This window comes from Carettochelys insculpta, chromosome 1 (genome assembly GCF_033958435.1).
Source record: "Carettochelys insculpta isolate YL-2023 chromosome 1, ASM3395843v1, whole genome shotgun sequence".
Classification (NCBI taxonomy): Eukaryota; Metazoa; Chordata; order Testudines; family Carettochelyidae; genus Carettochelys; species Carettochelys insculpta.
This window is the reverse complement of record NC_134137.1, coordinates 231,168,460-231,181,309: the sequence shown is the minus strand read 5'-3', so window position 1 is coordinate 231,181,309 and position 12,850 is coordinate 231,168,460. Positions and strand designations below refer to the sequence as shown.

At 42.6% G+C, this 12,850-nt stretch overlaps 1 protein-coding gene across 4 annotated transcripts in view; it reads left to right on the top strand.

Annotated features, from left to right (window-relative positions):
- ING4 (inhibitor of growth family member 4) overlaps positions 1–12,850 on the top strand; it is a 30,525-nt gene that overhangs the window by 10,140 nt on the left and 7,535 nt on the right. Inside the window, exon 2 of one of the 4 annotated variants that reach the window (XM_075001415.1) lies at positions 11,863–11,902. The exons of 2 other annotated variants lie outside the window; for them this stretch is intronic. Coding sequence is in view for 1 of the 2 variants with exons in the window: in XM_075001406.1 (XP_074857507.1) it covers positions 11,975–11,999 (25 nt within the window). In the remaining variant the exon portion in view is untranslated. Of the gene's footprint in view, positions 1–11,862; positions 12,000–12,850 lie in introns of those variants that run through there. One more of the 4 variants, XM_075001406.1, reaches the window with a different exon arrangement.

Sequence of the window (12,850 nt, the reverse complement as noted above, 5' to 3'; positions counted from 1 at the left end):
CCCTCCCTTCTTGCTACCACACTCCTTTTTTTAAAATCTCCCAGTGCCTACATGGTTGGGTACAAAATGGCAAACAGTGGTGGGGGGGGGGCGGGAAATAATTCCAACACAAATGGCCAGTGAAGTGTCATGACATATAAACAGAAGCAATTTTGAGAGCACAAAGCTTAAACACCCGCTATCTGCCAGCTGGTACGCTGTCCAACAAGGTGTATAAAGATAACACAGTAATGTAATTGCATCTTTTTAGTTATATTTAAACATCATATTAACACAGCATCACAAGCCATGTCATTCTGTTTCAAACCTTTAATTTAACTGTATGCTTAAGAGTTTAATACAGAAAGCACATGGAAAAGTATAGTATTCTGTGCAATAAAATAGGGTGGAGGGTTTCAGTGGGCATTATTGGTTAGCATTTTAGAGTAAGTCACTTACACTTGCATTACCAAGTTTATCATAGGTGTTAAAAGTTGAATAAATTTTAATCCTGAATTCTTCTTATGTCTCCTGGCGTATCAGAATTTCTTGGAGGAATTCTCATTTGGTATGCAGAGCCCTAGGCAGTCGCCATTCCTTCCCTTATGTAGTAGGATGGATTTTCTCGCTTATCAGCTAGCAAATCTCACAGAACTGCCTCAGTTGAAAATCTTGCAATTTTCCTGGCTGGCCTTTAGCTCTCTTGAATAATGTTCTCCTTTGCATTTTGGGATTTTCCATCAGGGTAACATCTTCCATGGCCAGGACTGCCGGTGATGTTGTAGCTGAGGTTCTAAATAAGGCACATGCATCATTTTCCATGCATTCTACCAAGCTTTTAGAGTAAAAGTTGGCATCAGTGTGGTGATAAACATTCTTTTACCAAAAAGCATTTAAAGACTCCTTACCATCTTGCTCTGGGAGCCAGGTTGTTTGGGAGCTATGGTAAACTTTTAAAAAAAGGCACAGGGAAGGGTATGGGGAGAGGAATGCTGAGTTTCCATAGCTACTGCATTCACTATGGTTACTGACTGATCTCTGTTTCTTTGGACAGTACCTGCAATCGATTGCACCATACCAGAAGATTCCACCAATGCTTGCTGCCTTACAAATTGAAGCACAAGAGAAAGGACCAAAGTGAAACAATAGTGGTTTGGTATTTATGATATTTGACTCAGCTACAGACTTCTTGTGTGATCCTGGGCAAGTTTGTAAATGTACTCCATGCCTCAGTTCCCCATTTGTAAATTAGGGCTAATACTTCCCTCACAAGAGTGTTGTGAAGATGAAGCCCACTAATAATTGTAAGACATATAGGTACGATGGTAACAAGGGCCATGTAGGCAAGCAATAGAACAAGATGGCTTAAAAAGCTTATGATGGTGTCTCAATGAGCCAGAAAAAGGACCTGGATGTGTTGTGATGAGAAAGTGTGGCCCAAGAAGAAGACAGTTCTTTGAAGCAGATCTAAGCAAAGAGAGATGGTGAGGCGGAATGATGCAAGAAGAAATTTTCACTTTAATAAAGAAACACACTGTGATGCTGGAGATCATCATTGCTCAGGCAAGCTGCACTTCACTTGGTGCTACAAAATATGGCAACTGAGACTACTGAGAGGCTTGTTTTGTTCTCCCCGCCCCGCCCCGCCCCCCAAGGTCCCAGTCCTTCTCTCGCCCATCCAACCCTCAGGACAAGGAGAGCTACATAATCTGTGGTTTATCTGTCAGACTTGATCTTGAAATGTTTGTGAATGCTTTGTGTGATTGCTAAAGTTCTGACTGTGTTTAATAAAACTTGTACTGTTTCATAAAGCAGGAGTGCTATTCTTGATTTCAAAATACAGGTGCTAAAGTTTATAGAAATAGCATTAAAATACATAGAAACCAGAAAAGGGAGAGATTTCCACTCAGACACCATTTTTCTGTTATGGTTTTGTACAGTGCCTAGAACAATGACACCCAAGCTATTCTTCTGGGACCAGAGGCATTTCTGCTGTACAAATTTTACAATTCAGTATAACTCCTATCAAAATATATGTTGCTATCTGCGGTTCTCAAAGTGTGTGCATGCAGCAGGTTTGACTATGGCACTTCTGCTGGCAAGATTGCCAAGAAGGGGTGCAGCTTCTGATTTGGCAAGTAGCCTCTGTACCTCTTCTGTCCAATCATCAGCAATCACCCCTCTTTTAGTCTCTCACTTTGTGTTAAAACGACATATAGCTATAATGCCGGGAAGATGAGTCCCAGACCAGTCTGCCAGAATTTTCCACCTCTCATTCAGCCTACCAAATGCACACTACAACCATCCTTCAGTGGCTTAGGTTATGGTTAGCTAGTCTTTATGCTGGCATTTACAGGAGCTTTGTGAGCCCCAGAAGCAAGATTTATCCAGAATATATTGGTTCTGTTTGTTCCTTCATGCCTGTAGCACAGTAGGTGAAGAGAACATCTTGATTAATTTTTCATTGATCTTTCTGAAGATTCTGGTACCACAAATTTACCCTGCGCCATCCATTATTAATGTTGTTAAACTGGGATCTTCAAACAAGATTTAAAGAACCATGGCAAATTACCCCTTTCAGTAAATAAATGACAGGAGTTGGTGAGGCAAACCAAATGGGCACACCAGTCCTTTCAGTAACCCTATCACAAGGGCTGGCAACCAAAATAGCAAGAAGAGCCCCCCCCCCCCCCCCGCCTTTTTTTTTAAATTCACTAAAAATCTCAAGAGCCGCAGTGCACGTGTATGTGAGACGGTCCTTAATAAATAATGTCAAACCATTCTTTTTGTAACCCCTATTTTAAGAACACCACACACACACAATGATTTGTAATGTGTTACTCTAGGACGTTCACCATTTATCAAAGATAACAGGAGTTTTTTTTAACACTTTGTAATGATAGCATCAGGAGCCACAAAGATGTCTTAAGAGCCACGTATGGCTCCAAAGCAGCAGGCCGAAGCCCCTATCCTATCACAATTGGGATCTTTATGTAAACAGTACAGGTTAAAACTCTCTAGTCCAGCACCCTTGGGACCTGACTGGTGCCAGACAAGAGAATTTGCTGAACTATGGGAGGTCACTATTGTCCAGCAGCATTACCAACACTCCCACTGCTTACTGGGCTCTTACTGGACATTTAAGGGTAAATTACAGCTAAATAACAGCACAGAACACTGAGAGACAGGACTGCTGGCTAGAAACAGACTTTATGGGATCACAGGAAACTTGGCCACACCCAAGAAAAGTGATCGTTCAGTTTATTAAAATCGTGCCAGACTAGGTATGGTGCCAGACAAAAGGGTTCTGGATTAGAAAAGCTCAATCTGTAATGAGCTCCTGTATTACCTAACTTAATTACATGGGCCAGCATCAAAGTGCTGAATAATCTGTGCACATTTTGCATTAAAGCTGTAACCATGGATGTCACATCACTGAAATGGTTTTCAACTGACCGATAGCAATTGGTGATGACCAGCTTCAAAATAATGATTCACTCACTTCTCCGTGTTGAGTGATGCTCTCATTCTTGTCTTAGGCCCTGCTTCATCAGTGCCCTCAATGCATTGTGAAGATTTGAAGCTTTAATCATCATAAATCTCCAGATAATCCATGCTTGTTTGCAGTTTTCTCCAGCCTTCCTGTGAAGGCAAATGATCAAAGAATAGATTTTGTTTGTCTGTACAGATTAAATTTCTGGGTCCTTCTCTGAATTTTTCATTCAATTTCAGAAATTTCCACGGTTACCACAATTGGTACCACTGTGAATGCTTTTGGATATTCTGGGACCCAAGTTTGTCTGAATTAACAGGAGCACAGTTTATCTCTAGCCCCTTTCACTGTGACAGAGTTGCTTAGCAATGGCACTTCCATCAGCCAACCTCCAGGATACAGTGAGAGATTGTAGAAATTAGGCCTCGTACCAAAATTTTTCTGACCTCTTGGAAGTATCTCATAATCGGAAGCAAACTACTTGGAATGCAGCATGCCTAGGAGAAGTACAAGGAATCCTGGCATATCTTTCTACACTGTAATACACTGGGGCTGAGGCAGCACAGCCCTGCTCTCTGAATGTAAGGCTCAAAAGCAGCGTGTCTAACCCCAAAGCAGCTACAACAGCCTAGGTGTGTGAAGTGAGAGAGACACGAATGAGAAGAGGTGGGGAAAGTACCCCAAAAGTTACTTGAGTAAAAATACATTTGCTTTCACTTTTGGATACTTGAGTAGAATCTAGATGTGACGTGCATGTGTGCACGCATGCACAGGCATGACTCTGTGTCCGTGTGTGTGCACGTCCTTTCTTAAGTAGTTTTCCAGAGGGACACCAGTGACTTACACTTAAATACGTCCCCTCCCCCAAAGCAGCTGTACTTTTAGTCAAGTAACTTTTAGGGTACTTTTTCCATCTCTGCTAATAGGACTCGTGTGTAGACAAGTCCTACGTAAGACATGACACAATAATCCAGTGTTAGAAAGGGAGGGAAGATGAAGGGTAACACTGTGCAGTTACATAAGTTTGCAGTATGAAAAGTGACTGTGAATCATAACTTGTCTTTATGTAAATATTAGTAATGTCTATGCATGTCTGAGGTTTTTTGGTGGGATTTTCAGGATAATAGCAGGATAATCTCTGTGTCTTCTTTGAGGGAAAAATCAGCACAGCATGCTTTGCAAATGTGTGTGGTCTTATCTACAGTGAGCAATGGCATTAGGGTATCTAGCTACAGGCTGTTGTGAAAAGTGGCCTGTATCTCTGCTGTGATGCGTAGCTACAAATCTCAAGGAAAGACTCCATCATGGGGGAAAAAACTAGGTAAAGTCTTCAAAATCCTGTTGTTGGTGCCTCTCCTTACTACAGAAAAGACTCTAGTGGCAGGAAGACAAATAGGGAAAGGCTCCAACAGCATGGAGCTGCTGCAGTCTCTTCCCATTGCCTCATCCCAGCTGCAGTCTTTCTCTGCTGCTTGAGCCTTTTCCTGCTATGGAGAAACTGTCTCCAGCCTTCCAGAGCCTGTGATGTCCCACCACTAAAAATTGCAGGGTAGATAGGGAGGCACTGCTTGAGTGTGTAGAGCAGTGGTGTCCAATGGGAATTGAAAGCGCCACATTTGTGGCTGTCATCTTTCTATATTCACTGCAGTCCCTGCCCCACAGGCCAGGCTCCCCAAGGCCCCCTTCCTTAATAAATGTTGGCTACTCACCAGAGCCACCAAAGCAGCTGGGGCTGGAAGCGTGGCTGGGGCCGCCAGGGCCAGAGCAACTGCCAAAGCAGCTGGGAGCGTGGCTGCCGCTGGGGCCCAAGAAGCTGCCAGAACATCTGGGGCCACTGGAGCCACCACACACTTCTCACAGCAGGGTTGGGGTGCATGTGTGGGCAAGCAGCACTCGTGTGGCTCTAGCAGGAGTCACATTTAAAGGCTTCATGAGCTGTATGCGGCTCCAGAGCTGAATCGCCACACCTCAGTGTCCTGTTTGCCACATGTAGCAAGTGGCAACCGTATTGGACGCTGTGGGTGTTGAAAGCCAAATAGGGTATAAACCCTAAGGTTTTGGCATGTCTCTGCTCACCGACTCAGTGCTTTGCTATGTACACTCCTTGTTTATACCTGAATTTGGATGGTGGGCCATACAGGTACTCTACACATTGGTGCAAGTGTAGAAAGGGTCTGTGTAGGTTGAAGAATGAAACTTATGTTAGGGGAAACAGGAGATCTTGCAAGAAAATGGGGAAGATACAGGAAACTGGAAACAAGAGAAAAGGAAAGACAGGAGAAAGTAGAGGGTGATAATTTGGATTGAATAAGAGAGGAAAGCAATGTAGGAAAAGAACAATGAAGAGGATGAAGGAAAAAGAAGTGAAGGGTTAATATACTTTTTTTTTTTAATGTTGTACAACGTAAAGACAAGACAGGGAAAGATAACATACTGTAGTAAGAAGAAAACAGTGAATGTGAAGAAGGCAAAGAAGAAAAGTGTAAGAGAGTTTTAAAAAGCGTTTTCTTTATATCATTTGCCATCTTTTATTGACAATAAGGTTTTTTGTGTTGATTTGCTCCAGGGGTTGAACGTATCACCTACTACATTTCAGGGCCAGGAGGGGCCATTATGACCATCTAGTCAGAGTAACACAAGATGCAGAATTTCACACACCGATTCCTGCATCAAGCCTGGTAACTTCTGCTTGTGTTGCACCATAGCTTTCTAAAAAGAGAGACTGTTTTGAATTGGTGGAGAATCTATCACATACCAACGAAAATTGCTCAAGTCGTTAATTACCCTCGATTTTAAAATAATGCACCTTATTTCTGGTTTGAATTTGTTTACCTTCAGTTTCCAACAGTTGAATCCTGTTTCGCCTTAGTCTGCTACATTAAGAAGGAGCCCTCTATCTAAGTCTTTTTTCAGCAAAGGTTCTTACAGATTGTAATCAAGTCACTTCTTAACATTCATTTTCTTAGAAGATAAATAGCTGGAGCTTCTTAAGTCTTTCACTGTGACGTAGGTTCTCCTTCAAACAATTGTGTATATGCATGTTCCACTCTAGGTGCATTTGAAGCCAGTGCACTTAAGTCAGACTTCTGCCAGTCAGACAGGTAGGTGGAGCTTGTGCTCCTGCTCTTGTGCGCTAAGATGAAGGCATAAAGGGCCTGGTGATTGCTATCTCTCGCTTCCTTCTTACCATGGTGGTGAGAGCTGGAGCTCTGGAGCTATCTGGGGTGCTCAGAGGTATGAAAAATCCAAAGCCTTCTGTGATGTAATTAAGCTGACCCAGCCTCCTGTGTAGATAGTGCTAGGTTGGTGGAAGAATTCTTCCAATGACCTAGTTACTGTCTCTTGGGGAGGTGAATTAGCTATGCCAATGGGAGACTCTCTCCTGACACTGTAGTGAGTATCTTTGCTGAAGTGCTGCAGCTGTGCCACTGTAGCATTTGAACTGTATACAGTTTCTAAGTCACTCAGCCCTAGAAAAATTCTTTATATAGGTGTAGCTTTAGTGTTAGCATAGTTGTTATTTTAGTTAACTTGGTGCAGTTTATTATGCCGAAATTCCCAGGTGTTGAACAATGTACCACATATGGAAGTCCACGATCCCTTTAAGTGAGCGGCACAAAAGTTGCTTAATTTGCATAGGCAAATGTCCTGTTCATACTTCCTTCTCACCAAGAATAAAAAAGGGGAGAGATTTTAGTCTCAAGGTGCATTGTCTTGGGAAGGCCATGTCTTCATTTTCAGAGCCCACCACTAGACGAGAGAGGGTCTGTCCATGAGGAGATGCCAGTCCAACTGCCCATTTTATAGGTTGAAAATAAATGAAAATTGTTTTCTCATAATCTCCAGCACTACCAGCTTCAATGGTTGACCACTGACTTCTGCTATCAGTGCAGTCTGTGCCATAGGCATTCTTTGCAGCCAGAGATCATCTGTCTCCTCTTCTCCCAGATTCTCCTTTCTTGCATCTTTCATTCTCAATCTTATTGGCTTCTGCTTCATTACTATCACTTGCACTAGCAGTTACACTTACCATGACATAGGTAGCTCTGTCCACTTTATCAGTATATACAGCTTTGGCCTGACTGGTATTACTGACGCATTTATCTGCATTTTGACCACCTTATTCACATGCCCTCTCGGATACATCGTCAACTTCAGTTTCTCTAGGATTACACAAGTTATCCTCAGTGCTGAAACCTCCTGCAATGCCTCCTGGGGCTACTCCTCCCTTTCCTAAGGAGTGATACAGCTCTTTTTCTTTCAACTTCTCTGATGGGCCCCATCTCACCAAGATAATTCAGTTTTCCTGCCCTCAATGGTCTAAAGATGCCTGAACTCTACAGAACATCTTAATTATAAGGATTCTCCAGTTTGGTGACCTTACCCATGTGCAATAAAGTCCTGGATTATTCTCCCTGGACCTTATTGGTCTCCTTAGCCTGTTTTGAAACCATCTAAACCCTATCAGTGGCTCAGTCTGACAGTCTTTTTTTTCCCCTCTGTAGTACCTAGAAATGTTCCACATCTGGGCCCACTGCCTCCATTGTTACTGGAACCCACTTATGATGACGATGATATTGGAAAAGAACTTCTAGATGGCTCCAATATCTCTCCTTCCTCCTCAGATGATGTTATCACTCCAAAGTTAACATTGCCTCCTCTGAAGTTTTTCAAGATCTCCATTAGGAGAGTGGCCACATCTTTTGTGGTACAAACAGAACTTGTGGAAGACAATTTGCACAAATTGTTGTAGGAGGGGGTTGCCTTTCCCATTGATGATGCTTCACTGGAGCCTGTGAAGACCTTTCGACAGACAACTTGCTGTTCCCATCCATTGCTAAGCAGACCTATTTATCCTGTTCCTCAACAAGATTGCAGGTATTTCTTTAATCATCCCATTATAGATTCAGTGGTCTCACAAGCAGATGACCATGTGAGGCAACCTCACCTAAGGGTACCCCACTGAGACTGGATCTGTGTGGGAGGATGGCATATATGACCCCAACCATTCAAATGCTGGTGTCAAATTATTTCTTGTTGTCTAAATATATTTTTATTAAATGGTCAGCAATTTCAAAGTTTTTGGATAAACTGCCTGAGCAGTATAAGGAGTAGTTCTTGACTATACTTTCTGGAATGTCCTCTCATGACTTGTTCATACCTTTAACTAGTGATCTATGCATCAGATAATGTAAGGCATGGGGCACAGGCTGTCTCGCTTAGTGGTCATGGCTGGGCTGGTGTCCTCAAGTCAAGGACAGCCACGAGATGGTAATCAGCAAGCAGGGATTGATCGGCAAGAGTCAGGTTGAGAGTCAAGCTCGAGTCGTGTATCAGAAATGGTGGTCAAGAGGCTGGAATTAGGAGTGAGGTAAAAGTCAGGCAGGGGTTAGCAGCAGATCCCTTTTGATGGAGGTCTGAGTCTTCTCGGTGTTGTCCACCAGCATCATCTCTAACAGGCTGTCCATAGCAGGCATCAGTGGCTTTGAACTCAGCTGAAGAGCTGGGATATATATTGGCCCACAGCCGGGCAGAATTTACACTATTAGTGTCAGCAAAAACCCAGATTCAGTTTTCTTCATAGCAAAGCTTTGCATTGTTTCAAACGGAAGAATCTTTGAAAGAATTGGAGGCAACAAAAGACTGTGCAATGCTTCTTCCTAATAACCCATAGTTCCCCAACTGTAAGCCATCAGTAGCTATGTTGGGGGGAGGGATAGCTCAGTGGTTTGAGGATTGGCTTGCTAAACCCAGGGTTGTGAGCTCAAACCTCAAGGAGGGCATTTAGGGATTGGGGCAAATAGATGTCAGTGATGGTGCTTGGTCCTGCCAAAAGGGCAGGGGACAGGACTAGATGACCTCCTGAGGTCACTTCCAGTTCTCAGAGATGTGTATCTGCAGTTATGATTATGTTGGCCTTATATAGTATCCTAAAAGGCATACCAGCCAGATAGGGGTTCCACTTCTGAATGAAGCCTTCTGTTTCTTCTCAAACATTTCATCTGTCAGGTATCCCTTGGAGCAGGGTATTGGCTGCCCTGAGGCCCTTTGGGTCAAACATACCTCATAAAGGGTGTTGGTTAATCTGGGGTTTCTTGTCTTACTGTGTCTGTGCCATCTTTTTAAATGTTAATTTGTGTGGTGAGCAAGCATATAATATTTTCCAGTACTTGTACCCTCTCTCAAAGGAGTCACATGTCACTAAAATATGCTGCATTGGCATTTCATAACTTTTTTTTTTTTTTTGGAAAGGGACAACAGGCACAGATTGACATTTCTTTCTCATCAATCATTCACCTGAGCTCTTGCTGTTGTGCTGTCTAGAGGGTCAGTTGACCCAGGTCAGTTAGTTCTAAGTTCACCATTTACATGTTTTTTTACGTGATTTGTTTGGTGAACATGATGGACCATGACCATAGTTCTTCCAGCTTAATACAAACGCACACAGTCCTTGATTAAACATCCAGAGTACATAGTTGTACCGATGTTCAAGTGTGATTGCAGTACACTGACTAAATTCCCATATATCCTAGCTGATGCTAAGAGAGTCCTGCTCCCAGAATCCTCTAGTAAATTCAGATTTACCAGGCTTTGTCAGACATGTCAAAAGCAGCAGTTCATAAAACTTAATGCCATCCCAGCAGTTCCCCTCTCAATATCCAATTACTAAAGGTAATTGTGATCTCACACCCATTTTACCTATTAATTACTAGGTCATATGTCTCCTATTTAGATTAAAATATCATTTTGCAGTCTGTAGTTGTATAATCTGGCTATCTAACTTTAAAGGGTTCTTGTAAAGTCTTTGGTTTCTTATAGTGTTTACTTATTTGATACCCAACACAGATGTGCAAGAAAAATAACACTATTATTCCAAGAGTCAAAAATACAGTTTTCTTTGGAGTCCCACTGCACTCCATTACATCATGCACGGTAACACACTAGACCCATAGAGAGGTTACTTGAAGGAAAAGAGCATTATTCACCTTGTGTAGTAATGATGGTTCTTTGAGAGATGTCCTGGGAGTTCTCCACAACACACCCTCTTCCTCCTCTACTTTTGAGTTCTTTCAAGGACTCTGTGGTAGAGAAGGACCTGAGGATAGTTTGCCCACATGTACTGGTTAGCCTAGTAGCAGGGCATAAAGGGAACAGCACGTGTGAGAGCCAAACTGACACTGCTATTCAAGTTCTCTGAACAGCAGCAAAAGGACACAAGCACACCTACAGTTGGGCACCTGCAATGAAGAACCATTGTTACTGCACAAGGGGAGTAATTTTCTCTTCATGCTTGCTTATTGGAGCTTGACAGCTAAATTGTCTGCAGTTTCAATCTGTGCCAAACATGCTGAAGCCCAGAGTTCCAGAGGCTGAGCAGGATTTTGTGTTCCGTTCTTCTTCCCAACTGTCACGAGGCTGCCAAGAGACTGAGCCTGGCTCCCCTGTGATTTCAATGCTCCACAAGGTGGGGATCTTCAAGCAAAGAGAGAAGGAAGGTTGGAATGCTGAGGGGTGGAGGACAAAGACAGCTGGGGGAACAAAGCTCTCTATGAGGAGGAAACAGGTGAGGGATGAATGGTGTCAGAAAGACAGACTGCAAAGGAGTATATGCTCAGATTGGGAACAGATGATGTCATGTGACAGGTATGTTGAGAAATGAAGGTCTGTCATCACTAGAAGGCCCTCTCTTTTTAGAATTTGAGTAGAATTCAGGATTTCTGAGTCTCAACTGTTAGCAAACAGCTGTGAAACCTACTGGCAGAGATTGTGTATCACTCTCTAATTATTAGTTCACGCCAGGCATAGACTCTTACTGCTGCCACCAATCACTCCATTAGCTCAAGTGATAAAGGGTCTGTGGTGTGGGTTTAAAGGTTGCAAGTATTCTGGTGCATTTAAAGGATCAGTATGATTTCTCAGATGGAAATTTTGCTTTTTTCAGTGTTTTTTTTTAAAAACATATTAAAAATAATTGAAAAATATTGAGGTTGCATAATCACACTCTTTAATAGGAAAAGTCAGAATTCAGGTTGCTCATGCAATCTTAATTCAGCACCTGTATGTGTGCACATGCATTATGATATAGTCTTTAATTACAGAATCATCTTTTTCCCACTGAATTCATCTGTCATTCACAGTACAGGCTGAGCTTGCTTTAGGAATGGGCCAGGGTTGTGCAGTGAATGAGATTGCCTATAGGACCCCTGCTTCAAATGTTGCAGAAGTTGGAAGGTGTGTAGTGAAAGAGGCAGGGAATTGCAGGATGAAAAAGGGATGGTCTTATGTTTTAGTCACTGGATTCTACTCCTTTCTCTACCTTGGAATTCCTGTGTAATTAAAATTAAGATTTTTCACAGGTGGTCACTAATTATGTGTCCTTCATTTTCTAGGTGCCCAACTTGAGATCCTGGGGTCTCATTTGAACATGTGGTAAGCACTTGCAGCAGAAGTCAATGGGAGCTGTGGTTTCAACATATGGAATTCTATGAAGTACTGTGATTGATGTACCAGGCCCCGGGTGTCTTAAGTTGAGCATCCAAACGAGCAGTTACCTTTTGTCCATAATTTCTCTAAACCTCAGTTCCTGGTCTGTAGTTTGGCTATTCCCTACCTGACTACAGTGTGGTGAAGATACATTGAGAATCACTCAGCTATCAATAAGCCCTATATAAAAGACTATAAGGATATTAATGATTCTGTATTCAGATCTTGGTTTAACTAATGTACAATAAATAAGGCCTAGGGCCACGCACAAAATGAGGAGGAAACAAGTATTTTTGAATAGTTACCATTCAGTAAGCACTGTCCATTCTGTGCACTGAATAAGGCAGGCATCTCGTGTGACAAATAGTTTATGATCATGTAATTAAAGACTGTGGCATAAAGAGGATAGATTGAGGTTAGAGGCAGTCTTAAATCTGGCTTTTCCTAACTTTTGAATGTTTGACTGTCCAGCTTCCGTTTAATGTGGTCCTTTTGGCCCTATTTATATACAATGCATAGTATAATATGACCAAAAAAACCCACAGTTGGACCAGATCAGCTGATCCTGGCTTGCAGGGTTGCGAAATTGTGGTGTAGATGGTTTGGGTTGAGGCTTGAGTTCTGGAACCCTGTGAGTGGGGTTGTCCCAGAGCCCACTTTCCCACACTAGCTCTAGTATCTATGCAGAACCTTTACAGCCCTGCAAGCCCAAGTAAGCTGTAGTCATACTTGTCTTTTGCCAGAAAGACTCAGACTCAAACCTGACAACTCTAACTTTTTGAGAGTTCTTTCTTCTCCATTCACAAGCCTCCCCCAGTAGCTGGCAGCTAATTTTCCTACTTCTGGTTGTTTCTGTTCTGAGAATGCATGGGCATAGAATGTGGGGCAGTCTGT